Below are 26,534 nucleotides of genomic sequence, written 5' to 3' on the forward strand. Positions count from 1 at the left end.
CCATCACAAAAGACAGCCCTCAGGGAAAGCCCTTTCGGCAACTAGAAACTGCTGTTTACTAATAGCTCCCAGGCTTCCAAACAGCAAACATGAAGATCAGGGCAGTTCTGCTTCACAGAGTGTGACAAGCAGTTAGTGAGGAGGTGGCTCCCCAGGGACTCTGACCCTGCTATCTCCGATTTCCATGTTACTGTCAGCTTGCATTGGATACCACGAGCCTGATTTTCAATTATCTTGACTCTCAGTGGCTGGATCTCATTTCACTAAACCAACACAGAGCAGCAAACAAATTTCACTGCCTGCAGATGCAGCACATTGCTGAAGCTCCTCCAACTTCAAGATCAATATAGTTTTAAGAGCCTAAAACACCAACTACAAGATTCAAATCATTTATTGGCACATTCAGTTTTCCACACACCTTGCTTGAGGGACAGCAACTTATGATACAGACTCATTCACCTCAACTCCTATGTGTGTGTCAGCAATGTTCAGCCTGAGCGTTTTGCTGTCAGCCTTTGAGTTTCACTGCAGAATAAGGCGTCTCAGCAGAGCAGGCAGCTGGAAGGGCTGCCTCTGGGAAGCCTTGCAAGGCCTGGAAGCTCCCTGTGGGCTGCAGTGAGGGCAGGAGGAGTCAGTATGAAAATAAAACTCTCCGAGTTATAAATAGTACAAAAAGAAGTGAATGGTGGGTGCAGCTCACTGCTATACACGTGTGTCTCTTCAGACTGAGGAGCAGCCACGGTGTGCATGGAGGGCAGCTCCTCTCCAGGAAGAGCCAGCCCTCCCCCAGGGTGTGCAGTTCACATGGAGCTGAAGGGCCAGGTACTGGATGTGGCACCAAGCCTCCCTGAGCTAAGGGAGGGCCGAGGGAATGGAGCACAGCTGCCTCCAAGCAGAGGAAGGGGGCTGATGCAGCACCTGGGGAGGTTTTCAGGAAGGAATCATGCCTTTATTCCGCTTTCTGTCGGCCATGGCTCGCCGATTGTGATTCGCTCTCGTGCTTTTGTTTGCTTCCTTCTTCCTTCGTTCCTGCACTGTTTCCCGGTTCTGCCCGTGTCCCTTCGTGTTCCCAACAACGGCAGAGCTGTCGTGCTTGTGCCTGGAGTACAGAGGGAGAAGGACATCACAACAAGCACATTTAAGGAAGAAAATACATCGATCCCAAGGAAAGACTTGGGTCTGAGGGGTTCTGCCATTGGCTCAGCCCAGCTCTGCGGGTCTGCAGAAGCTGAGCATCACATCAGCCCCACAGTGACACTGTCCTACACACTGAGCACGTCAGCTAAGGCCAGCTACTGCACTGCCCTGAAATCCCACAGGACTCGTTCAGCTCCGGGAAGCTGTTCCCCTCCAAGCTCTGACCAGCACAGAGTTCTGCTGATGATGTTAGAGGGATTCAATGAGACAGCACAACCAGCAGGGAAGTAAAAGTTGTGTGAGGAAGTTAACACCGTGTGGTGGTGACCCTGAGGACAGGAATGCTAAGGAACAGGTATATCCTCCACCACTGGAGTCAGCTACAAGATATTCACTAATGACAGCAGAGCCACAGTTCCACCCTGCAGAGGGAGACACTGACTTACCCCTTCCTGGCAAGGAAAGCCAGCCTCCTGGCTTCAGCTCTCTCCCGCAGCACAGCTGGGTCCTGAACAAAGTGGTCCTGCATGGGAAAGAAGGAAAGAGGTGAGTGCTGTTGTAAGCTCAGCAGCATCCATCAGAGGGCTAGAGCAGTTTCTGTTGGAGCATGAAACAGAGAGTCCATTCGTAATTTATTATCTGTTCTGGCAGAGCTAGCAGGGTTGGTGTCAGTGACACTAAATATAAAACCTGACAGGCTGCTTCCCACACCCCACAATGATAGCACCATTTCCAGTATATCCACGACAACAGAGCCTCAGTGACCCTGAAAGCGTTCTGCTGGCACTGTCTGTTGATGGAATAAAGGAGATTAAGCCTCTCCACGGAGTAAGTGTCATTGCTCCAGCACAGCTAGCCTAGGAAGCAGCAGATAGCTGTACTCGGGGGACACCTCACAGTCCAGCAGACTGCAGAAGTAGCCACTCCAGAAAGCAGCTCACTCTTTGAAAGAGAAAATCTGTTCCACATCATCTCTAGCAATCACTAACATGTGAAGCAGGTAGGACATACAGTAAACCTTAATGCAACTCCAACAGCAAACTAAATGTCACCTTTGGTCTTTCCTTTTCAACTTCCTCTTCTTCTTCTTCTTCCTCTTCCTCCTCCTCCTGCCCTTCCTCCTGCCCTTTGAGTCTCAGAACTTGAGGAGTCGTGAATGGCCTAAGAAACAAAACACAAACAGTACACAGTGAAGAGAGCACAGCCACAAGCACTGCACTGAACAAACCTATCCTTTCCACTGCACGCTGTATGTCTCAATAACTAAAATCCACAATAGTTAAAAAATAAAAAATAAAAAAGGTGGTGAGGGGTTGTCATTAACATCCTGGAACCTCACAAGGAATTTCACCACGGAAACAACTGCTTCTTTTGCTTCTACTGTCAAAACTCAGTCTCAATCTCTGCCAGAAACACACTAATGCTAGAGCCCCTGTTATTTTGATCCTATGGATCTGATTTTTAGCAGTAACATCCAGTAATTGTGCCTGCTGAATCTCTAGAAGCAGAGAGCACTGAGCACCTGAAACACAGGGAAAGAGTTGAGCATCATACTATTGTAGGTTTACCACAAAAAGGATTTAAATTGAAGTCTCACCCCACTTAAGAAGGAAAAAAAAAAGGCAAAAGGATCTAAGAGAGCATCTCCAAAGACAGAAGGGTAGAAATACTGACATCTCTGTAACACAAAAAATGTAAAAAGTCACCTTCAGAAATGTTCAACCAGCTTTTAAAATGTGTCTTTGCTATCTCTAGCTCATATTTCTGGAATAAACATTCTACAAGACCTGTGTCCAACCAGCACTTTGCTTACTAACAGCTGATTGTCTCCAGCTGTCAGTCACTGTGGAGAATGCTGTGCAACCCATTATAGGAGTCAGCATGAGAAACCCAACAGGACTGGCACAAAATAAACCATCAGTTGTACAATTTCTCCAGTTTTGACTTTTTCTTTGCTAACCAGCCATTCTACTTTACATTGCCCAGCTACACTCCATCCATATTATTCAAGACAGGCCATTTCCCCCTGCTGCAGGACAGTTATCCTATGAGCAGAAGCACTGCTGTGGGCAAATTTCACAACATCAAAGCCCCCTTCTGGATTTGGTTGCTGAGTTGAGGTGATGGCTGAGCCCTGCAGATTCAGATGTAGGAGCTTGAGAGCTTCCTGCATGCTATAGGAAAGCTAACAACCAACAGAGGAGAAACAGGGACTTACGCATACATGTCCTCACTGGCAAGCAGAACCCAGAGAAGGGTTGAACAGCTTTACACAACCATGTGGCAACTTCCATTAGCTGAAGCCACAGCACCTACCTCCTGCTGATCAGCTCATCATCCGAGTCAGCATCGTTTGCCCCCACTTGGTTTCCATCGTACGTGTCATCGTACTCATCCTCATAGTCCTCCCCATAGAGCTGAGCTTCTCCTGGCTGCACAGGCAGCTCCTCCACCACCACGCTGTACTGGCTGTAGCGTTCCCTCTGCTCAGCCACCAGGCGCTTGTCGTTCAGCAGACTCCTGGTTGTGTCCTTCTCCCTCCTGCATGGAAAGGAAGGAGCAGGAACAGAAAGGCAATGTAAAGATCTCCTCTGCGAGTTATTTTTTCCCCTGTTGTTAAGCGGATGTTGAAGCAATACAAGTCCCATCTCAAGCATCACAAGCACTACTTCAGCCTCCCTGTTCCCTCTCTGATTTATAACAGGAGTGCTCGTCTAGCTACTGAAATCAGCCACTCCTGGCTTGGAGCAAAGTTATGTCTAAGTAGAACCCTAGCAAGATTACATAACAGATAGAACAGGAATTGGAGACTGCCACTGTCACTTGAGACAGAAGAGAAGCTTGAACAGAAGATGCAATTATACTCAAGCTGAATTTTGGCCAGGATTCATCTAACACAAAAATTCCCATGAATCCTGAATGGCAAGCTGCTAGGGCTAACACTAGGACACAGCCCTGCAAGGGTGCCCTCTTACCCCACACTGCAGTGCTGCCTCACTGCAGTGCACACACAGCTACAAACCATGGCCCAGGGCTGCACCACAGCACTGCAGCGTGGCCACACTCATTCCCATAGAGTTCAGAACCTCAGCTTACAGACATGTATTGCAAAATATGAATGGAGAGCGAAAGGGACAAAAATCACTAGTGCAGCAGAAAAGGATTTGCACAACTAAGAAAAGGAGAACAAAGCAGCAGACCATGCTTCTGATCTAATGTATATCAAAGCACTGCACATACGTTTAGTTCAACAAACAATATTCACCTGATAGAAGGGAAGGCCAAGAAACAGAAGCTTGACAGGAGTATTTAAAAAGAGCCACTGAGATATTATGCCTCCGGGTGCACAAGCACTCCCTGAAATCCTATTTTTCATAGAATCACTAAGGTTGGAAAGGACCACTATGATAATCCAGTCCATCTACCAACCCATCACCACCACAGCCCCACACCACACCACAGCACACTGACAGCAAAGCTATAGGGAATTTCAAGCATTCACAGGACATCTTGCAGCCCTCAAAACCTAGAAGGAACATGCATCAGTGATCTGTTTGACATCTGGATGTTATCAGAGAAAGAACGTGTCCAAGGCAAACCTCCAGTGTATCAAGAATGGGCAGACTTGTGTCTAGCAAGCACTGGGAAAGTGATCCAAAGAAGCCTGACTTTCATTAAGAATCTGAAAACAACCTAACATTGTAGATACATTTGCTTCCACTCTCTTCTATGACTCATTCTGTTCTATGCCTGAATTTAGCTGCAAAATGCCCTACAGAGCATGTGGTTAGTTCACGCATACCTCGGCTGGGATAACATCTTATGTTGGTATTCAGCATGAGACTGAACTAAATATGCAATAATTGCTTCCTGCTGAGCTGGTCTGATGACTGCAGAAGAGCTGCAATGAAACGTTTCAGGCACCAATTCCAGGAAAAACAGTGGGAAAATGTTATAGTGCCGTGGTGTTCAGGACATGCTCTGACTTCAGCAGACAGATTCAGCCCGTGATTATGGCTGGACATGCAGAGACAGCTGTGATCACTCTTCCAGATCAGCAAAGAATCACGTATATGCTATTACATTCATTTCCCCATTCCTCTTTTTCTCCTCTTCCTGGTGTGGCTTTCTCCTTCACATTAACAGTCCCTGCCCACAGCAGCTAGCACAATGAGATTCAGCCTGACCTGGCTCTTTTAACAGCAACAGCACCCTGAACACAGACAGAATTTGGAGAGGAAAAGATTTAAGGAGAACAAAAAAAATTCCAACCAAACACATACATGGACACAACTAGAATCAAATGCAGGTCTCCAGCTGGGCCAGAAGAACTCTGTTACCTAGACAGACAATTGGGATTCCTGCTTATGGAATGAGGACTACTGATGGAGCTCTACTTTTAGTACTTAAAGGAAAGATTATTTTCTTGCCTGGCCACTACAGTGGAAACACCACAGCACTGCTGCTGGAGAACTGTCTGCCTGTGCTTTGGGATAGAAGTCTTTTTCTCCTGCTAGCTCGATGCAGCTTTGCAACTGAAGCCTTAACTGAGAGCTCCCAGGATCACGTAGCTCAGCCTGCAGACACTTTTATTTACATTTCTTGTTAATATACACCAACATAAAGATGGCTCTTAGCTGATTAGATGAAAGACTGTTCAAAAAGAATCTGAAACAAATCAACCGTGCTACTGAGATACAGTTGACATTAGTGGGAGCCAAGAAAGCAATGCCCCAGCTGAAATCAGCATGGAGTGTGGCGCAGAACAAAATGCCAAGCCAGGCAAAAGGTAAAGCAAATGCCCTTCACAGCAAGCTTACAGAAGCAGGAACAACAATAGAAGCAGAGGATTCTAAGCTGCCAGGTGTTATCAGATCGTGGAGCGGATGGATATTGAAACTTCCCTTGTATTTAGAACAAATCACTGCTTTATCTCCGAGTCACAATCACAGCCCAGTAGAGATGGCTGCTTTTCAGGTTCTTCAGTGTAAGTTTAGGACCAAGATGAAAAAGCACAACATTACAAATGAGCTTGGCAGAGCAGCTGCCAGCAGCGTACAGAGGAAAGGCAATTAGGAAAAACACTGAACGGAAACCAATCTCCTCGTAGTGTTCGATTTTACTTTCCCAAAGCAAAAGAGTAAACAGGTGGGGAACATTTCTGATAAGGCTCAGTCCTGCCAGCCAATTCCTGCAGGAGGACTGCAAGAACAGGAATAAATACGTAGGCTCCCAGGTATTTATTTCTCCTGACAGATGGGGTTAATTGAGGATGCACGATACTCACCGCTTGCCTTTCTGTATCCGAGAAACATCCACTGAATCCCTACTGAACACATCAAACTCATCATTCTGGAAAACATTGTAGCGAGCAGTGACCAGAGGAGTAGGGTCTGGCTTTGGTTGTCTGTAAAATCAAAAAACAAAGAGAATGGAAACAGAGGTGAAGCTGAGGATGACCACATCCTCTCCTTCTGAGACCTTGGTTTGTGCTGTGGATCTTGCAGGCACCCACAGCACGCCATCATCCACACCATGACTGCAATCTCTTCTTTGCACTGCTGCAGTACAGCACCTGCAGAACAGTTTTTCAGACCTATCTCCCTGGGGAAGCCAAAGGAATTGGCAGAAATCAAAATCTGATCATTAAAAGAATAAGTACAGCCGTACCCGAGTACGGACAACATAATGGGCTGGTCTCAAAATCCTGATTCAGTAAAGCCAAACTCTAAGTATGATGGATTACACTGTGCTACAAGTTCCGATAGTGCCCTGCTGTTGCACTCAGGATATTTATCTCCCTACGGCTCCTTTTTAATTCTGTCTCAAGTTCCAGGTTATGTTTGTTCAATTTGTAAGTCCAAAACCCGTTGTGCTTACATTCATTTTGTTGGTGCTGTTAGCTCAGCTGGGCAGCTGAAAACGCTGCTGCGTTCACTTCTAAACTCAGCAGTGATCAAAATCCTACATTTGCCACTGAAGTGACAGTTTTGTTTCAAAATGCAAGGGGAAAAAAAAAAAACAAAAAAAACCACACCACCCAGCTCTATCTTCTGGAACTGCTGGCTTTGCAGTACCAGCAGAAAAACAACCACCTTCCAAAAATCCACCCACATCATTTGTGCCCAAGTCAGCAGATCCGACTCTGAGAGCACGAAGATTGTTGCAGAACTCAGATTTTTTTTACGTCACTTCTCTGATAAAGACGGTTTTCCTTTTTTAATGCGACAATGAGACAGCCTGCCCGTCCCTCCGTGAAATGTGAACAAACAGCACATTCGCATCCTGACACTCAGACAAGAACTGCTGCTGCAGCACAAACACACGCTAACAGCTGCACACAACTCAAACAACTCAATTCCACCGTCAGCTACAATCCCTACATCCCAAGCACAACCCAGAGGAGTGAGCAAAAGCTTGGCAAGTTTGTCACAGAGTGGGTAAAAATGGATCTGAATCGCCACTTGCAGTTCATTTTTAATTCTGCTTCCCTGGCTTAACTCCAAACACAAAGCAGTCTTTCAAATTTTACCCTACAGACTGAATTCCAGCTGAACTGGTTCCACTGAAGATGCCCTTTCCTGCAGGACAGCTGGCACTTTAACACCTATGACCCTGTCTTCTGCAGCAAAATACCTTCAGTGCACAACAACACACTGCTGGCCAGCCCAGATGAAACCAGTGCCCCCATGGTGGAATTTTCATGGTTCTTATTTGAGCATTTAATGGACAAATATTTCTGTCTTCCATCACAAAACATGACCCAGCATCTGCTGTGCTGAAATACTGAACAGAATCACAGAATCATAGGGGTTGGAAGGGACCTCTGGAGCTCCACAAGTCCAACCCCACTGCTAAAGCAGGTTGCACAGGAAAACATCCAGGTGGGTCTTGAATACTTCCAGAGGAGGAGATTCTGCCACCTCTGGGCAGATTATTCCAGTGCTCTGTCACCCTTGAAGTCAAGAAGTCCTTTCTCATGTTCAGATGGAACCTCCCATGTTCCAGTTTGTGCCCACTGCCCCTTGTCCTGTCACTGGGCACCATAAAAAGAGCCCTGACCCCATCCTATTGACACCACCCCTTAAATATTTATAGGCATTGATCAGATCCCTTCTCAGTCTGCTCTTCTCCATGCTGGACTCTCTCCAGCAGTTTCATGTCTGCCTTGAAGTGATGAGCCCAGAACTGGACACAGTGCTGCAGATGTGGCCTCTCCAGCACAGAGCAGAGGTGAGGAGTTATTCCTCCCCAGGTGTGGGATTCTGCACTTTCCCTTGCAGAACCTCATCAGGTTCCTCTCTACCCAACTCTCAGCCTGTCCAGGTCTGGCTGAAGGCAGCACGGCCTTCTGGTGTGTCAGCCACTCCTCCCAGCTTTGTACCATCAGCAAATTAGCTGAGGGTGCACTCCATGAGGGGTCATGGATGGAGGTGTGAAATGAGACCAGACCTAGAACCAACCCCATGGGAACAGTGCTAGCTGCAGGCCTCCAACGAGAATGTGCTACTGATAGCAACATTCTGAGCTCTGCCAGTCACACAGTTTTCAATCCACCTCACTGTCCACTCATCTACATTACCCTTCCTAAGCTTACCTACAACTGAATCCTCCCATCCATTTTACAGTTATGTTCCCATTCTCTGCAAGTACACAATGAGGGCAAAAAGTCAGCGGCATACAGCAAAGAGAAGCTCACCCTGCAGCTAATTACCCTAAGAAAATATACATGCAACTTCTTAGTACTCTTTTGCTAGAGGTGTCTAACCTTCAAAAAGAAGGATATTAATAATCCACAGATGAAAACAAAATTGCCAGAGTCCTCCCCCACACCTTTTCATTGTTCGGTCCAGTTTATCCAAGAATGGCACCAGCTTATCTTCAAGGATGTTGTTGATCACTTGCTCTGCACTGTAACTGTACTCTTCCAGGCAGGCCAGGATGAAGCCCTCCCCGAGGTCTGGTAGCAGGTCTTTCACTTGAGAGATCAGAGAGTCCAGCTCCACCCCAGACACCTTGGCAGTGGGTGCAGCAGCTGCACCAGCACACTGTATAAACCGAGCACAACGAGTGGCATTATTGGAAAGAAGAAGCAGATGAGGGAAGGTAGACACACATTAAAAAAGGAAAAGGACCAGTCTGGGTTATCAGCATTTAAACACAAAGAATTTGAAGGCTGAAATCAGAAGAAGAAAAATCAGCTAAGCTGTTTATACTGCATAAGATCTACAACAGAGCTGGGCACACAGGCACACAACTGTTTTTGTCCATGCTCGAGTCAGCAGGGATGCACTGAAGAACTCTTACATCAAATAACATAAGAAAATTTAAAAAAAACGTGCACATGAACTACAGTGATAAAGTGCAGTATTTGAATAATCCACAGCAACAGGAAAACCAAGCCAACAGGAGTCAGGAGAAACATTCTCAAAGAAGAAGGCAGAATGCAGTGCAGTTCCATTCTTCATTTCAAGAAGTCTGCACTCACATTTAGCAAAGGTAAGAAATGAAACTAAACTTCACGCAACCCCAAAAGTTGAGCAAACCAATCCCCTCTTTGCAGATGAATGAATTGAGGACAGAGATGTGCCCTACCCACCTCATCTTCCGATGCATACGCAGCCCCGAGCTCTTCTCTATCCTCAGCAGAGCCCTCCACCATTGCTGATGCTCCATTACATGCTGCTGGTGATGCTGGATCTTGAATGACTTGTGCTTTTTTCCTGTCCACACCTTCCCATGCACTTTCCACTGCCTGGAGGATATATGCTGCCCTGGTCTCATCTCTATGAGAATAGCATTAAGGACATTTCTCATGTTTTAGATGCACATATTCTAATCTCACCTTGAAACAGCTGTGCATTTTTCAGTAACTCCCAAGCCTGTGCCCCTATGGGGTTGGACTAGATGGCCTCCAGAGGTCCCTTCCCCTCCAACTCTAACCAGTCCATGATTATGAGATTCTCCTCTTTTTTTTTTTTAAGATAAAATTTTCCATCTCTTACTGGCAGCCACGCAGGTTAGCCAGAGGCAGAAACAGTGGAAATGCCACCAGCATAAAGGAATCCAAGAGCATTCAGGTTTGCAAGTCCCTGAGGCGAGAGCAAAGGATACAGCGTGGACGAAGCCTGTTGGAGCAGACTGACATCATCTTCAACTGGAAACAGCTCATCATAGTCACGGAGAAATCTAACCATGCAAAAGCAAGTTTAATCAGTTGAACTACAGAATAAATTACCTGCAGACCTGCTACACGCTGCCATCCCTGCTATGCTGCTCTGACTGTCTCACTGCTCAGGTGGGAACACATACAGTCTCCCACTCAATACAGAATTCCAGCACGCATCACCCTGACTATGCTTCCATTATACTGCAGCAACACTTCCCTGTAACAAACCCATCATACCCAGTTGTAACACTCCTCATGATGTTAAGACTGTAACCTAGTGTGGCATCATATAAAAAACATGGTTTATGATTTGAATGTGATCCGAATGTCTGCAGTGGCCAGGATGACAAGATCCAATTCCCAGTTCTGCCATTTACTTTGCATCTTCAGCATCAGCACTTAGTATCTTCCTGGTTTGGTCATCCTGGTTGAGAAGTACTAATTAGTAATAACAGCCTAACTCACCAAGGCAGCTAATGGCTAAATTGCTATTCCTCACTTTGAAGGCCTGGATTAAAGAGAGTGAAGAATAATATTCTTCAGTGTCATACAACATTCCTCCTCATCTTTACAATGAAGTCTGTACCGCAGTTTGAAACCCTCTCACAGCAGCTCTTCCAACTAGTTAGAGTGATTTCTAACTCCCAAATGCATCATAACCCCTCATAATAATGTCTCAGGCAATTCTGCTGTAAAGAATGGAAAGGGAAGGCAAGCTGCCCATCCCCATGGGCCTCTTTCAGCCACACTCACCTCCTTTCCTGGAGTACTGAAGTAAAGATCTGTAGGAACTCTTCAATATAAGGTTGAATATTCTCACAGCTGCAGAAAACAATGGCACAACAGTGTGAAAAACTCAGTGGTTAAGACCTCCACAATGCCAAATCTTCACATTTTGCTCAGTAGCCAAACTAATAATACTTCATACATCAAGGCAAAATCACATTTGAAAACAGATTTTAGTCTTTGCTTTCATAGATGCTAAGGGTCAAATGGAAACAAAATTCTTTTATGGCTTTAGCAAACATTTCAGCCAGCTTGATCCAAAGTGTTACCACAGTTACAATTACAAGGCTTCTTACAGACTTACAAATCATCTGATGCCTCAGACATGCAATAAGCAGAAAAGGGTGTGTAGTACTTTTGCAATTACACTCTATTATATGCCTTGGGATTATATCAGTGAACCTCCCAGAAAGTATGTGCTCACTCATGCAAGAACAGATGCCAAGCAAGCTCCTCTTGCAATCTTTCTGTTATAACTCCTAAACCTTCCACTGCTGCTGATGCACCAAGTGTCAGAGCAAAATAGAATGACCTCTGCACTGGATCAGTATTAAGAAAATGCTGAATGGGAGCTAGAGAGACCAGCAATCTAGAAAACTGGAACAGGTTGCCCAAGGAGGCTGTGGATGCCCCATCCCTGCAGGCACTCAAGGCCAGGCTGGATGTGGCTCTGGGCAGCCTGGTCTGCTGGTTGGCGACCCTGCACATAGCAGGGGGTTGGAACTAGATGAGCATTGTGGTCATTTTCAACCCCAGGCCATTCTGTGATTCTATGAAAACTTGTAACGATTGCAGGCAAAGAGACCAGCCCAGCAGAGCAGCAACCAAGATCCATGTTTTTGGTTTTGTCTCCAAATTTACAACATGATTTTGGGTCACTTCATTTCTCTTATTTACAAAGTAAATAAGAAACAAAGTCATTTTGAAATGACTCACAGAGGTATAGATAAGAAGTACTTCTTATTAGCTAACTATTTTCAAAATAGGAGAGGGCAGTAAAGCCATCAGTATCCAGGCTTAAAAACATTGCTTTCAATGATCTATAGCACTGCATTATTTCTAGTACGATTTCTCTACTCACAGCATTAGAATTTGCAATTTAGCCATAAAGTGAGGTTAACAAACTGATTGGACCATGTACCTTAACTCACTTTGATGGGGCCAACAACTCACCAATCCAGTACCAGTTCATATTACTTCATCTGGGACATTCCTGCTGTGCAGGATAAGAGGCTTCTGATGTCAGCACAACTCCTACACTGTCCATTTTCTCCAGCAAATCAGAAACCAAAAAAAATTCTCCCCCACAGTGGTGATCAAATAACTGGAGAGTGCCACAAAACCCACGTGCCAATACCTGCTCTCTAAGATCGGCTGCAGACACACTTGGTTTATGAGGATGTGAAAGGCTTCCATCACCTTCTTCCTGGAATGCGAAATTCTCCTCCACAGATCAGCATAAACACTGCAGAGAGAGTAAAGATCACATTGTTGGTGCAAGCACAACGAATTCAGATCTTTAATGCTCCTTTCCTCCAGAGTTACACCTCTAGAGGAGGAATTTCATTAGCTGAATTCTTTCTTTGCTGTGAGGACCAGAGATGAGAGCCTTTTCATACTCATTAAGGAAAATCCACGCTCTAAATGAAGTTGCTCTCAATAGGAAATTGTCCTGACAGCTAGACAAATGATAGATCAAGTGCACCAGCATAGCCTGTGCTTTGAAAAACAAGGAGACCCATCTACACAGAGATATCATTCATGTTTTCACACTTCGTTACAATTTGGATGCATCTTCTGTCAAGGTTCTTCTTAGACAGCACTGAAAGAAATCATTAGTCACCCCACTGCCCAGGAAAATTTGGAATTAGAAAAGCTGCCTCTTCAGAGCTCTCTGAAGCAGCATAAAAATAGATGGAAAAGACTCTGCAGTGGTGGGCAAAGCAGCATGAAGTGCATTTTTAACTAAGCCCTGCAAGACTCAGATTGAAAAGAAAAGGCAAGTCTTCACAGGGACTTTTACCTGCTATCTTCATAATGCCTCTTCTTAATTGCAGACTCCAGCTCAGGAATTGCCAGCTCATAGAACGATGCCAACCTGTAGGAAGGGGCAACACAACAGTAACTGGCAATGGATGTTTCCAAAATCACTTGCTAGAATACAAATCAAATGGTTTATTTCATAAAGCTCTCCTCACTAGCAGTACTCATTAGGATTATTCTGTTTTGTTATTTGTTCCATGAAACTGAAGCAAGGTAATACACAACAGACAAAGAGCAGCAGCCTGAGGAAGCCATCAAGGTATCTTTGAAGATGGAGGCAAAGCAATGGAGTTGAAAAGCATCTTCCTGCTGCACAGAACAATATCCTCAGCTGAGATTGGCTTCAAAATAACATCCAGCACTGCTTCATGAGTTGTTACTCTACTCTGCACAGAGCTGCTCCATCAGCAGCATTCCATCCATGTCACATATTAAGAGGCAAACATGTTAAATGAGTATCCTTGAAGCAAACGTAACAGAAGCTGGTTGATACTTTTAGTCAATGAGAGAAATGACCAAGTGCCAACAGATTTAGAATCAGAGAGGTTTCAAAAATAGGACAAGTAAGTCAATTTTCCCTCCCCACACTCCAAAGACCCAGCAAGCAGTCCATATTGGGAAATAATAAAAATGTTGCTGTTGACCCATTGCAAAGATCAAGAATATTTTAGCACGTCTCTGACATCAGCAGCAAAACTAAAAGCAAAAAAGTTTACTGCTCTGAGTAATCAAGCATGTAAGCAGGGATGCTTTCCAATTCAAACCACCACCAGCAGTCCACCAATCTGCTTTTCTCTCAATAACCAACTTGACAACATCTAAGAGGAGAGAAACCCACACAACCTGGAGCAGCAGCATTACTCAGCCTGTGGTCCATAAACCACTGGCAGCTGCAAGACTTCAGAGGTCTGCAACACGGTCAGAAATAACAGTAAAAAATGAGTTCATCTGCACTAACAAATACATAAAGAAGGGGAAATAAGGACAATAAATTAACATCTCAGTTGGTGCTACACAAAAATGGTTGTGGCAAGTCTCTACCAGACAATCCTGCGGCTTGAAACACCTGGGGCAAGCTGGGTAAGCATCACTCAAGGACTTGCAGTCCCTGTGGGAACACTCTGCTGTCTGGTCCTTGCGACCATTCTGGCTCCTGCCTCACTGCACTGCAAACTAGAGTTGGTCAGGGAATTAGCTGTCAGCCCATCTGTGGCAGTGCTGCCTTGTTATCCATTCCCATGCGCTCAGCTTTTGCCAAAGCTCACTGACGTTCTCTAGCATAAAACTTAGGTCCAACATCAAGCAAAAATATTTCTTCTCAGACCCTGGCAGACTTTCAGTTCAAAAACTTCCTCCTTCCCCTTCCTCGGGTCCTATGGCAAGAAACTCTTTCCATCTGCAGTTTTTTCCGCTTGTACCTCTCCATCCCTTCCAAAGGACACTGAGTAATGTTCAAATGGGGTTTGAAATTGCCATGGTTGACTGGCTCATGGGCAATGATGAAGGTAAACACTTAGCAGAAACTGCAGACATCTCTATAACAACTTGTTTTATTTACTAGGAACCTGCATGTTCCCATCAGTCTGAATCTAGCACTCTTCAGTTGCATTAAATCTGAGCAATTAACAGTGAAGGCACTGGGGCAAGATCCTGCTGAACATTCAGTATTTTTAACTGACCAAAATAAACTGTCAGCATCCCAAGATGTACCTGTAGCAAAACTCGTGTTTTTGAAAGGTCTGGCAAGCCAATGGGAAGACATCAAGAAATGCCCAGAGTGTTGTGCAAGTGTCACACAAGTACAGCACAATATCCTTCAGCTCCTGAGAGAGAATGAACAATCAGTGAGAGGAAAAAACCACATGAGCTTTCCTAAGTACACAGTATATTCCATTTCAACAGGGAACACATCAGATTCAGGTTAAATCTTTTTCCTGACTGCAGAATACATGACACAATGGATGTGCTTGAAATGCACAAGAGCAAAGCAAGAAACTCACGTTGGAAAGGCTTTATCATCAAGTCATATGCCAAGCAATGAAACAATGACATGTGCTGTATGAGCTGTTTGGGAACAGAATGACCCTCTGTGGTCTCAATGCTGCACAGAGCATTCAGTTTGCAGGATGACAAACAGCAAAGTGCACAGAGCAATGGTTCTACCTGGAGGGGCATGTTCCCTGGTGTCACATTTACTCTTTCTTCCAATTTCTGGGGCTCAGCAGAGGCTCCTTCACACTGCAAGCCACACTTACGCAAAATATTGTTGAACACCTAGATCAAGAGAACAGAACAGTATTGAAACAGACAGAGGAAAGCATTGGGATGTTCCCTATCTTACTGACAACCACTTCAATGATCAACAATGCAACACGTGACTATCTCCATACAGCAGCACAGAGTTGTATGATGAAAGCTGCAACAGACCCTTGCAGGTCACAGCAGAAGGACCACACCACTTCTGAAACTCCATGAGAGCTACAAGCAGTTCAAGTGCAGCTGTGTATGTCAGTGGCATTGAGACAGGGACTGTAGCTACAACACACATCCCTAGCTATGCAAGAAAAGGCCTACCAAGGCCAACACTGGGGGTCACCTGGATGTGATGAGCCCTATTAGCAAGAGAGCAGGGGGACAACTTAGAAGTCAACAACACCACCACATGCTTATGAGGTGGTTCCAAAGCCTTCCCACCCACTCCTCTGAGGTTAGCAGAACAGATTCTGGGGCTCTTAGATATAAATGAAGAATTCCAGGAGAAGCTGACAGAATTAGGTTCAAGATTGCCTTGAAGAACCTTTGGTGTAGGTTAAAAGCAAATCCCTTCCAACCTCAACCATTCTGTGAAATTTTCTACATTGGTAGCTTTGGAGATTTGTCAAACTCTCCTCCCAGAGGTATGTGAAAAGCTGGCTAAAAGTACCAGAGTTGCATACCCGAGGTTACTATTACTGTCCCACTGGGCACAAACACTCCTAGACCTGCAGGGGTATCAACTTCTTTCATCAGCAGGGTAAGTAAATAGTTTAATGGATCAGTGATGATGCATCTTTTGAACTGTTGCATCCATACATGTGAGATACACAGGTATTTCTCTGCAGTGGTTACCAAAACACACAGTAAAGAAACCAGTGTTCTGCAGAATAACTGTTCTGATGTGGTACAGTACAAACAGCAAAAGGAATCTTTGCAATCTTCCTCAGTAATCCCTTTGAAGGTCCAGTCTTGCAGCCTAGAATATTTTTAAAATGTGATATCATCTCTGAAATCCAGCTCCAACAGTTTAACATACACAAAAAAAGGAGAATGTGGGCTTTCAAGAAGCCAAGTGACATGATAGGTGTTTTGGGGTAAGAGATTTTCTGCCTTTGTCTATTTTAGGTGAGTTTTTTGAGGGCATAAACATGACATTTTCAGGGTACAAAGCTGTCAAGGCACTTTGATTTCCCTTTCAGGTTAAATGCAAATTCTGCCTACAAAGTCTGGGGAATATACAAATTGCTTATTAAAATGAAAGCTGAGACAGAGAGAGATGCCAAATATCTTTTGTAAAGCGCAGCACTTCCAATAGATTTTCATTTGCTCCCAAGAACCTGCAGCATTAATGCCAACCCATTCCACTATATCAAGCCTTAGCTACCTCTCACAGTCATTATTTTGTTGTTTGAAGTTTTAATGCTTCCCCACTCAGGGGGAGATAAGAAGAATAGTTACTTCTTGTTTAAACAGCCTAACAAATTCCTTGAGATTAACTGGCAAGAGAATGCCAGAAGCTGAACAAGGGTAACAGGAATTAGTCATCAAGCGATAGTTTTAGATAAAGGTTCAAAAACTACTGACATACTTGAGCATAAGTAAGAGAGAATATAAACTAAAACAAATACACCTTGCTCGCCTACGACCACATTTGCTTTCTCTCTCTTTCCCTGCCTCCCTCTAAACCATGCCACATTTCCAGGTGAAATCCAAGCCCTGAGCAGAAAAGCAGTACCTGGAGGACAGTGGGCAGAGTTTCGTCCAAGTCACCAAAGTAACTCGGCTGCTGAGTGAAGATATTTTCTGAAAAAGGAATAAGACCACTTCCCATTAGTTCAGACAGTCATGTCAACAAGCAAATTTACACCAGAAAATGTGCTTTTATTGCTGACACCCCTCGCCCCCTCCAGATATGGTTAATAACCACATCAGGACTTGGGCACAAATTCACTTCTCAACTCACACACAGTTCCTGCTCCTCTAAAGTTGTCCCATCAGCAACCAGAGGACTGGAATATGCTCATCAGAGCAGAGCAAACGAGATGGTAGATGATTCACACCTGAGGCTGAATCGATGAATAATGCAAATACCATCTCGAAACATTCCGAGTTCCTTTATTTAACAACTGGAGTTGACTTTTAATTACTGATAACAGTTCAGCATACACTGGAAAATATTCTCTAGGATATTTCTTAAAGGTAATGAGGCTTTAGTAATACCTGCTATTACATTACTAGGACTTCATTATCTTTACAAAATACTCTACTGAGTAATGGCATGCCATAAATCCTGAGCAGGGAAGCACAGAGGCTGCCTATTTTCCTGTGAATTACTGTTCTGACTGTGAAAATTAACAGAGTTCTCCAGCAAGGACAGAGCACGGCTAAGAGTTATGAGACAGGTCTCAGAAAAATTTATTCCCAGAGAAGAACCTAAAGTTTATCAATTTATGAATTACACAGCAGAACTGCTCCCATCATTACGCTGACAACATAAAGCAAATAATCAGGTGAACAAATTGCTGGTCGCTTGCATACGGAGTTACTGCATTGCACTCCAAAGGATATGGATAATTCAAATGAGCTTTCACACACTTGGGTTTTCTTCAGAATATTTTAAGACACAGATAATTTAAACTTCACATTTGAAAGGGAAGTATCCACCTTGTCATGCTTTCTTCCCTACCTCCGAGGCCTGACTGCTAAATTTAGAATGAAAGTTACTGAAAAAGACAAAGGGATTCAAAAATTCTAAGCTTCTAAGTTTTCCTGGTCTGGAAATATGGCTGTCATGTGATCTCTCTACTGCTTCTCATGCTAGTTTACTTGGAAAAGAGACAAAAATAACTACCAAAGAGAGGAAGAAGTTTTATTACAGGAACTGTAGCCAAACTGGGTTAGAATTTAGGAAGATCTCACTTAATCCAAGGTTGGGTACTGTTCCATTTGTGCTCAGGTGGATGTTAAAGATCAGAGGTAGTTCCCTTGCAAAGGGAGCACAGGACAAATACAGAAGCTAAGCCAATGTGCCCTCTTCTTCATGCAGGTTCCAGTGTCCCCAAGGCTGAGACATTGCTTAACATGCACTGGCCACAGCGAGTGACTGTACAGAGATATCTTGGGATAAGCACTGCTTGAGCAATGCTCTGAAGCATCTTGCAATTTGAAGGCACTATTTTATCAAGGTCTGCATTGAAATTTCAAGTTCTTCCACTTCACAGACCAGTAATTACTTCTTGTTGCACATTTCACTCAGCTCCCAACTCTGGGAACAAAAGCATCCACATGAACATTTGGACTGCGCCCCACCTCCTAACCCCACTTCCTTTCTGCCCAGAAATCCAGTTCACTGCTCCTTTCATTCTTGTGCAGGCTTTTGCAAAACCCTCCTGACCCTCTTACTCAGTGGTTGAGGACATATCTAATTGGCACAAGGAAATAACTGAGCCCTGGGCAATGCCTAGCATCTTGAGTCCAGCTCATGACAGCTATGCAGCTGGCCACAAAGCACTTTTTGACATAAATGAAGTTCATAAGGAGGAGAAAAGAGGAAAAATGTCATCTGATCCAGAAACTGCAGACTACTGAACTACTAGAAACTACAGCTGCTACTAAACTATGGGTTCTAGCTGTTGTTTTTTTTTTTCCAGAGTAGTATTATTAGAATGGCAGGCAAGAAGAGGGGTATTGCACACAGTAAGAAAAAGCTAAAATGCAACAAGCTGTTCCTTGGCTTTAACTAACCAATCATCTTCTGGAGCAGGGGACCATTTCCCTTTCCAAAAAGCACACAGAGATCCAGTATCTTAGGGATGTCGAACAGGAAATTGTTGTAAATAATTTCTCCAAAGACAGAGGGAGTGATAAAGTGATCCTACAAAGAAACAAAACATACAGTTAAAGAACAATCTGGATATTACTTAGCAAGAACTGCAGTATTACAATGACATTTGTAAAAACATCTCTTAAAGGTTCTGTTTCACAGGAGGCAGCACTGGCCATACACCAGTTTTTGCAGTCCCTTCTATCCCCACGCTCCCAGCTGTCACTGTCACCACTCCATCCACACCACTGACTTTGCACCACTGCTTATGGAGGTAGGTTGTGTCCTGAACTGAACCAATCCACCTAAAAGTTAAAACACAGGGCTGTTTACAGTTGGTTCAGTTCCCAGACCTGGCTCGTTACGTGGCCAAGTAAACAGCTGGACTGGCACAAAAAGGGCTCAGCTCAGGAGGAGCAGTGAGTAGCCAGGCACAGAAACAGTTCAACTGGCACTGAAAAAGTAGCCACGAAATCACACCCTGATGCTATTGGTATCCTGGAAAAGAAGAATGAAGGCATCAAAAACATTGTGTCACCGTCTAAAAGTAGGAAAAATAAAACAACAGGAATTGCATCTCTATATCTTGACTGCTAAAATCTGCTTCCAAAACACATGACTTATAATATTCAAGGAATTTCTTTTAAAACTACAGATGACAAAAAATTCCATTGTTTGTAACAGCAGGAAGCAAGCAAGCTAAAATGCAATTTTCGTGTCAGTGACTTTCAGCAGATCTGCCTAGGATGGCAAATGTTTTCAATCTCTGTGAAAGGCAGAATGCACATTGTCCCTCCCAGAGCAGCAGGACTAGGCTTTATGCTGGCTAGGTTCAATTTCTAGAACTGCTGCTGACTGCCTGCACGACAACAGACTATTCATTCTCTTCAAATTACTCAACTACGAAATGGTTTCAGATGCTTGTCTGCCTCACTGGGGTGGCAAGATTTAATCAGACCCTGCAATGAAAGGCACCATAGAGGTGTCAAGTACTATTGCTGAAGCGGTGCCAGCTGCAGGCTCCAGCATTCCTTTCACTCATTCCCTCCCCAGACCCACTTCAAGACCTCTCCTCAACGTCCTGACAGTTACCAGTGTGATAATCAAGACACCACCACTACATAACACACATTGAACCAAGGAAGATACCAAGGGAGCAATTGGTAAAACACAAGGTGCCTCATCCTGCCCAAAGGCCTTGTGAAAATTCCAGCTGCCCATAGGAGCTGCACTCACACAATTAGGGATGAGTATGCCTTTCAATTATGATGCCAAGAAAATAGTAATCTGGAGTAATTTTGGTGTGTGTCCAAAACACGGAGAAAGTTCAAGCAGAGACAAGTATTAGCACAGATGACACAGAGCTGCACTGCAAGGTAAAGTGGGATTGAGAGAGTGAACACCTGGCTCCTGGTGGCCTGAAAAGCCTATATTCCATGCAGCCACAGAGGCCAACTTGCTCTTTTTTTCTAGTCACACTGATGCATTGTGGCACCACATGTCTCTAACCTGCTATTACTTAGTTGTTTGCCTGGATCTCCCTCCTAAGAAATCATGGCATAGTTCAGATGCTTCAGCTCTGAGTGGTTATCATCTCCACACTGAGCAACACACTGATAAAAATAGACAGAGAGGAATGCAGCTAGAGCATGCGAATAAGAAACGTGATTAATTTCTCAAATTGCCTTTTTTCCAAAGCTATGCAGCTCGCAGTGCCTGCAAGGCAAAGAAATATTCACCTTGGACTCCTTGTGAGTGGACATCCTTAGGAAAGTCAGAAAGACACTGCGATGAAGACGTCTCTGCATGTCACTGACCTCTGGATGGCAATCCAACAACACATCGAACTTGCGAGGGGCATAGCACAGGTAGGAATCCAGGCATTTCTGAAGTGTCTCATCGAACATTACCTTGTGCAACAGAAGACAAGAAAATGGAAAGAAGGGAACATCACACACTCACAGGTCACACTCACAGACAGTTGAAGAACACCGAGACATTTCAGTGTCCTAACAGTGTCTGTCTATCCATCACACATCAACTCTTAAAATTCAAGTCTATAAGAAAATATTACTTTCTTCGCATTCTAGAGTGCAGTAATTGAAATTCTTGATAAACGATGTAATAAGCATAAGCAACTCTTTATGAAGACAATTTAAAGCACGTGGCTTTTGGAAGCACCAACACCGTTCATGTTTTTTCTCCAGCGTCCATAAAACAATTATTACCTGGCACCAAAACTTATCATGAGGCAAAGCCAGAAGCCAGTCCAGATCATCTGCAATGAATTTTGCTCGCTCCAAGAACTCTTCCACTAAAGCAGGGTCTCTGACAACAGGTGGCGGTCTGTATAGCACAAAAGACCGATCTGCTTTTATTTCTGGGTGCTGCAGGAAGCCAAAACACTGTATTAAAACCACAGACCAAGTGGCAGGAATGCCCACTTACCATCTGCACTGCTCAATTTTTGGAAACTGACAGAAAAATTACACGATAATACAGTTTGTCATTCAGTTCTCTGGCAACTTCCCATTCTCTAATACTCAAAGGCAGCAGATCAGTGAGTTCACAACCTTGTTTTTCAGCTGTATTTTCAGACCTCCATAATTCAGCAGATGATGTTACTTATACTCTGTTAACAAAGCCTTGCAAAGCAACCCTCCCACACCTCCAAACCAAACAGCAACAGCTTAAAGTCATGCCTTTAAAATGTTGTCTGTGCCCTCTTTTTCCTCTGAGCTGGTTCTCAAACAACATTCCAAAAAGTCAAACCAACATGACCACCAAATACAGAGAAGAAACACCCTGCTACCCTTCGCAGAAGTTCCTGAATAGTTTGCCCAAATCCCCCCATCCTAAAATGAGAATCATGCTGCATAACAAATAGCAGCCTTGAGCTCTGCTTCAGCCCACACACATGCCCAGGGTAATCTGAGCAAGCCAAACCAACAGCAGGCCCCACTTCAGCAACACTCCCAGGTGAAGGCTCAATATGTGCCATCATGAAGAAAAGGATAACTGTGGGTTTCATTTTTTGCATGATTTTGAATATTTCTGTGTGACAGCATGGGCATGCTATTCTATGTGCTAGACAAGCACAGGGCATAGATTTCCAGTTTGACCCTGTGGTTCCAACCTGAGAACACAGGGCAGAAGGTCACAGGACACAGTAAGTGGCAGAACTATCCCAGTGCTGTAACTCAGAGCTATGCTGCACACACCTTGCAAAAGCTCCCAAAGCATTGTTTGTTGGGCTATTCTTTGAAAGAGTAAGGAGTACAAGGAGAACACAATTTATTGTGGATGTTGAACACAGTATGCTTTCATTTATTCATCACTAAAACAAAAAAATCTCAGCTAAACAAATGCATTAAAACATGAAGAAAAATCTACCACAAAGGGAGACTATTCAAATTTCACCATATCCTCAATTAACACAGCCTTCAGCTCAGGTTCCAATATATGACAGTTATTTGTGTTTAGCCTTCATGAAAAAATACAGCTCACCAGTGCTGGTAAGGTTCTCAGCTTCCCTGTCTTGGGATCCTTTTCTGTAAGCTGGAGTTCATCCAGTGGCAGTGCTGGCATTGTGATGACTTGTGACTGTCGTCAGCAAACAGAAAAACAAAAGCAGCACAGGATGTTTTACAAGGTCAGTCAATCAAAAGCATAACAAAACAGGTGGCAGCCTTACCATACCACAGACACACTGAGGCTGGAAATAACTTCTGCAAAGCACTTTTTACACCACCCAAATGCTGAAGCTTTAGGGAACACCCAAGAGCCAGCTGCATGTGCCTTAGAAGAGGTTTGTAATACAGTGCTACACTTTCATTCCTGTTTCTTACTGAGAGGCTGCAGATATCTCAGGTACAACAAAAAGCATTTGGGGACACTGTTTTAGGGGAGCTTAATGTTTCAATCTGGTTATTGAAGAGTCATGCTGAACTATCTGCTCCTGCGGGCTGTTTTAATGTGTTCTGCCTATCTCCTGACATCACAAACTAAGGAGGCAATCTAAAGCCTTGCATTCTCCTGTCCATTTCCCTCATGGGACTGTATTTCAATTGTCAACAGCACTTTTAGGCTTAGAAATATTTCAGTTAACTCTGAAATTAACTGTGAGTCAAACCTTCTTCATTCAATAGAGAGTATGTGATAGAAAGCGTGTGATCATGTGCATTGGTTCAGGCATTAATACAAAATGTAAACTGCAGATAACACAGCTTTCAAACTGTTGAGGGTTCTACAGTGATGTCAGTGAAACAGTACTAGAAAAAATTATGTGGTGAAGATATAAGAACCAAAGTCTCATAACATGTATTTCATTTTATTCACACTGCCTGGACAGAATAGAAGGTAACAGGAGTGTCCCAATAGCTGAACAATGCTGATTAGAGAGCAATGTCACAGTTTGGACACAAAGTGAAAGAATCGTGCCTCTGAATCCAGAAAAAGGGATTTTAATATAAATTACATCATTATTAATATTTCAGAGGCTTAAAAAAATAGGAAAAAATATACCAGATCAATGCTAACATTGCAGAGCATAGGAAAGCTGAAATAACTACTTTATTTGGCTGTTATGATTTCTAGAGTCATTTTGAAAACTCCGCAAAGAAGTGAAAATTTGCAATATGGGAAAAAATATCAGGTGCCTCGTTTTGAGCCTGCCAAGTCAGAGACAGTTTGGAAGAGATGAGATCCCAACCAGAAGTTTATTCATCTCAAATGAAGAATAAATCTGAGCACAGAGACTCCAGCACGGAGAATCACTCTGGATCTCTATCGCATTATTTCTTCACAAGAGTTTTGGCTTAAACAAAGAGGATTTTTTTGGATCTTGGGGAAGGTTCAGGTTGGATATCAGGAAAAGGTTCTGTCCCAGAGGAACAGGCTGCCCAGGGCAGCAGGCACAGCCCGAGCTGCTGGAGCTTAGGGAGTGTTGGGACACTGCTCTGAGACCGGTCTGATTTTTGGGTGGTCCTGTGTGGAGCCAGCAGTTGAACTCAGGGGTCTTTATGGGCACCTTCCAATTCGGGATATTCTACAAATCTACCTCGTGATTTCAGGCACACAGCATAGAAGCCCTTTAAAAAAAAAAAAAAAAAGAAAACAACAACAAAACCAGAACACACTGAAACACTTTCACCAGAGAAACACAACAGCAGGTGTTCCCTGCTCCATGCTTCAGTGCCCGCAGAGGTAGGGGATGGAGGACACACGTATCGCTTGGAGGAGGAGCAGGCCGGCCCCAGCAGCGGGTCAGCCAAGGCCTGCTGTCCCCCGGCCCTCCTGCACACAGCCCCAGGCCCCTCCCGCTGCACCTCAGAGGCCTCCAGACAGCCGGCCGGCCTCAAACACCCCACGCAGCCGCCAAGCCCCCAACCGAAGGCACACAAGAGCACACGGTCACCCGATCCCACAGCGGGCCCAACCGGCTCGGACTCCACGCAGGGCCCTGCCCCACCGCGGTCACGCAGCCCGGGCGCTGCCGGAGAAGGAGCGGCTCTGCCTTTCCCCCAGCCCAGGCCCCGTTACCGTGCGGCCACGTCCAACCGGCACCGCACTTCCGGAAACAGGAGGCGCTTCCGGTGCCGGCCGGAAGTGCTCGGGGGGTGGGGGGACGAGGCGAGCCTCCAGGAGGCGGGGCGTGCAGTGCTTCCAGCGCAGCGCGGAGCTGCGTGTGCGCCGTGTGCTGCTCCGGGCAGGGATGGGCAGCCTGAGCTGGTGGGGGCAACCAGCCCAGGGCAGGGCTTGGGGCTGTAAGGGTCCTTCTAAGCCAACTGTGCTGTGATTGTAGAGAGGTGTCTGCTTCCTGCCGCCCTGCAGAGCAGCACAGTGCAGAGCCCTGTGCAGGTAGCAGCGGGAATCTGTAGTTCCAGGATCCCACCGATAGCGTGGCATTGTAAAAAATGTATTTCGGGTAGAACTTGCATCCGTAATGTTGTATTTTAAGGGATAACAACTGCACAATGCAGTTGTTTTTCCTTTGAAACCACCAGCTAGACCAGTCACCCTTTAACAAGGCAGGCCTTGCTAACTTCTTCCTGCAGGCAAGTGAAATTACACACTTGAGGCAAAGGACACAGAGCAGTGAACCCCACGGGACAGCTGAGCCTGCCAAAGCCAGCAACAATCCTCACAGTCCACTCACTGGTTCCTTTCAGTTTTGGTTTCTCTCTGCTGTTCAGGGAGTTTACTGGAAATCACCAGGTTGACACTGCAGGACAAGGATAATTCTTGTCAATAAATACAAGCTCAATTGCTCTCGAGAATAGATTGCGTTAGTCAAGTTTACAGCACTCTAAATCCACAGAAATCAGGCATTCTTGGGATGAAAGACAGAACAAGTGAAGCATTTAAAGCAACCAACTCACTACGCTAGGGGTGCTTCACGTCTCTCAGCTCTCCTTGACTGCAGCAGTCTCCTCCAAAACTCCAGAGCCCAGTTTTATACAAAGCAACCTAAAATGGAAACCACATCATGCCCTCAATCACGTGGCTAATTAGGAATGAGACTGCAATGAGGTTGTAGCTCCCAATCCCCCAGTCCAACGTGCTCAGAAACAGCGAGCAGTCAGCACTTTGACATGCCATCCTATCTGTAACCACATTACGGCTGTCCCTGCTCCTGTGTGTCACACGTGGCCAGAGGAGAGAAAAGGGAATGGGGTGGACCTCCGGTAGCCCCACAGAGAAAACTGCCTGCCTGCCTCTCTCCCCTTATGCTGCCATGTTCATTATTTCCTTATTAGCAAGCTGGCATTTTCTCTCTAGAAAAAACGCAGCACGGAGAGGTTGTGTTCGTTTCACATTCCGCAGGGTACAATTGATTTGCAATTTAAATGTCATGGCAGGTTGTCAGGCAGCCTGCAATTTTAGCCAATCTTTCACTGTACCTTCTGAATTACTAATTTTTAAAATGAATTATTTATTATTTTTGTTTCTCAAACATCACCTAGACGAGTCAGGCCCTCAGGATGAACCCCAGCATCAACGTGCTCTGCAAAACACTTATCAGAACAAAACTCCAGTAATTATGTCAGATTCAAGGTTTGCTCCGATTATTTAGTGGAGGATAATATTTGGCAATTGAAGCATGATTCCTTTGCAAAGGCATCTGTTTATTTCTCCTTCTTTGCCAGCCTTCCTCCAAAGCACTGGTGGAAAGTCTCCAAATGACTCAGTGGGCCCAGAGTCTGTCATCAGGCTGTTTTGAATCACTTTTTATTCCTCTTTTTGGTGATTTTTGGTGTTGTTGCCTTATTGATTGTGTATAATGCACTTGATTTCCTAAAGCGTTGTGAACTCTTGGAG

General features: G+C 44.7%; 1 protein-coding gene across 2 annotated transcripts; it reads right to left on the minus strand.

Moving 5' to 3' along the window:
- Positions 1-373: 373 nt before the first annotated feature.
- On the minus strand, positions 374-24,824 carry ASCC2 (activating signal cointegrator 1 complex subunit 2). Of its 2 annotated transcripts, none has more exons than XM_031592122.2 (19): positions 24,756-24,824; positions 22,722-22,817; positions 21,443-21,601; positions 20,954-21,124; positions 19,136-19,265; positions 17,127-17,194; positions 15,299-15,409; positions 14,846-14,958; positions 13,116-13,190; positions 12,450-12,557; positions 11,060-11,128; positions 10,252-10,326; positions 9,737-9,923; positions 8,971-9,185; positions 6,425-6,544; positions 3,454-3,678; positions 2,190-2,298; positions 1,584-1,660; positions 374-1,099 (listed from the first exon to the last, which is right to left on the minus strand). In XM_031592122.2, exons 2-19 carry the CDS (start codon positions 22,800-22,802, stop codon positions 931-933), a joined length of 2,262 nt encoding a protein of 753 aa, XP_031447982.2. In that variant the 5' UTR covers positions 22,803-22,817; positions 24,756-24,824; the 3' UTR covers positions 374-930. The 2 variants fall into 2 exon arrangements, with proteins under 2 accessions (XP_031447982.2, XP_031447981.2); XM_031592121.2 differs by having other exon boundaries at positions 24,631-24,803.
- Positions 24,825-26,534: the final 1,710 nt, after the last annotated feature.

This window comes from Phasianus colchicus, chromosome 18, assembly GCF_987193195.1.
Source record: "Phasianus colchicus chromosome 18, bPhaCol1.hap1.1, whole genome shotgun sequence".
Classification (NCBI taxonomy): Eukaryota; Metazoa; Chordata; class Aves; order Galliformes; family Phasianidae; genus Phasianus; species Phasianus colchicus.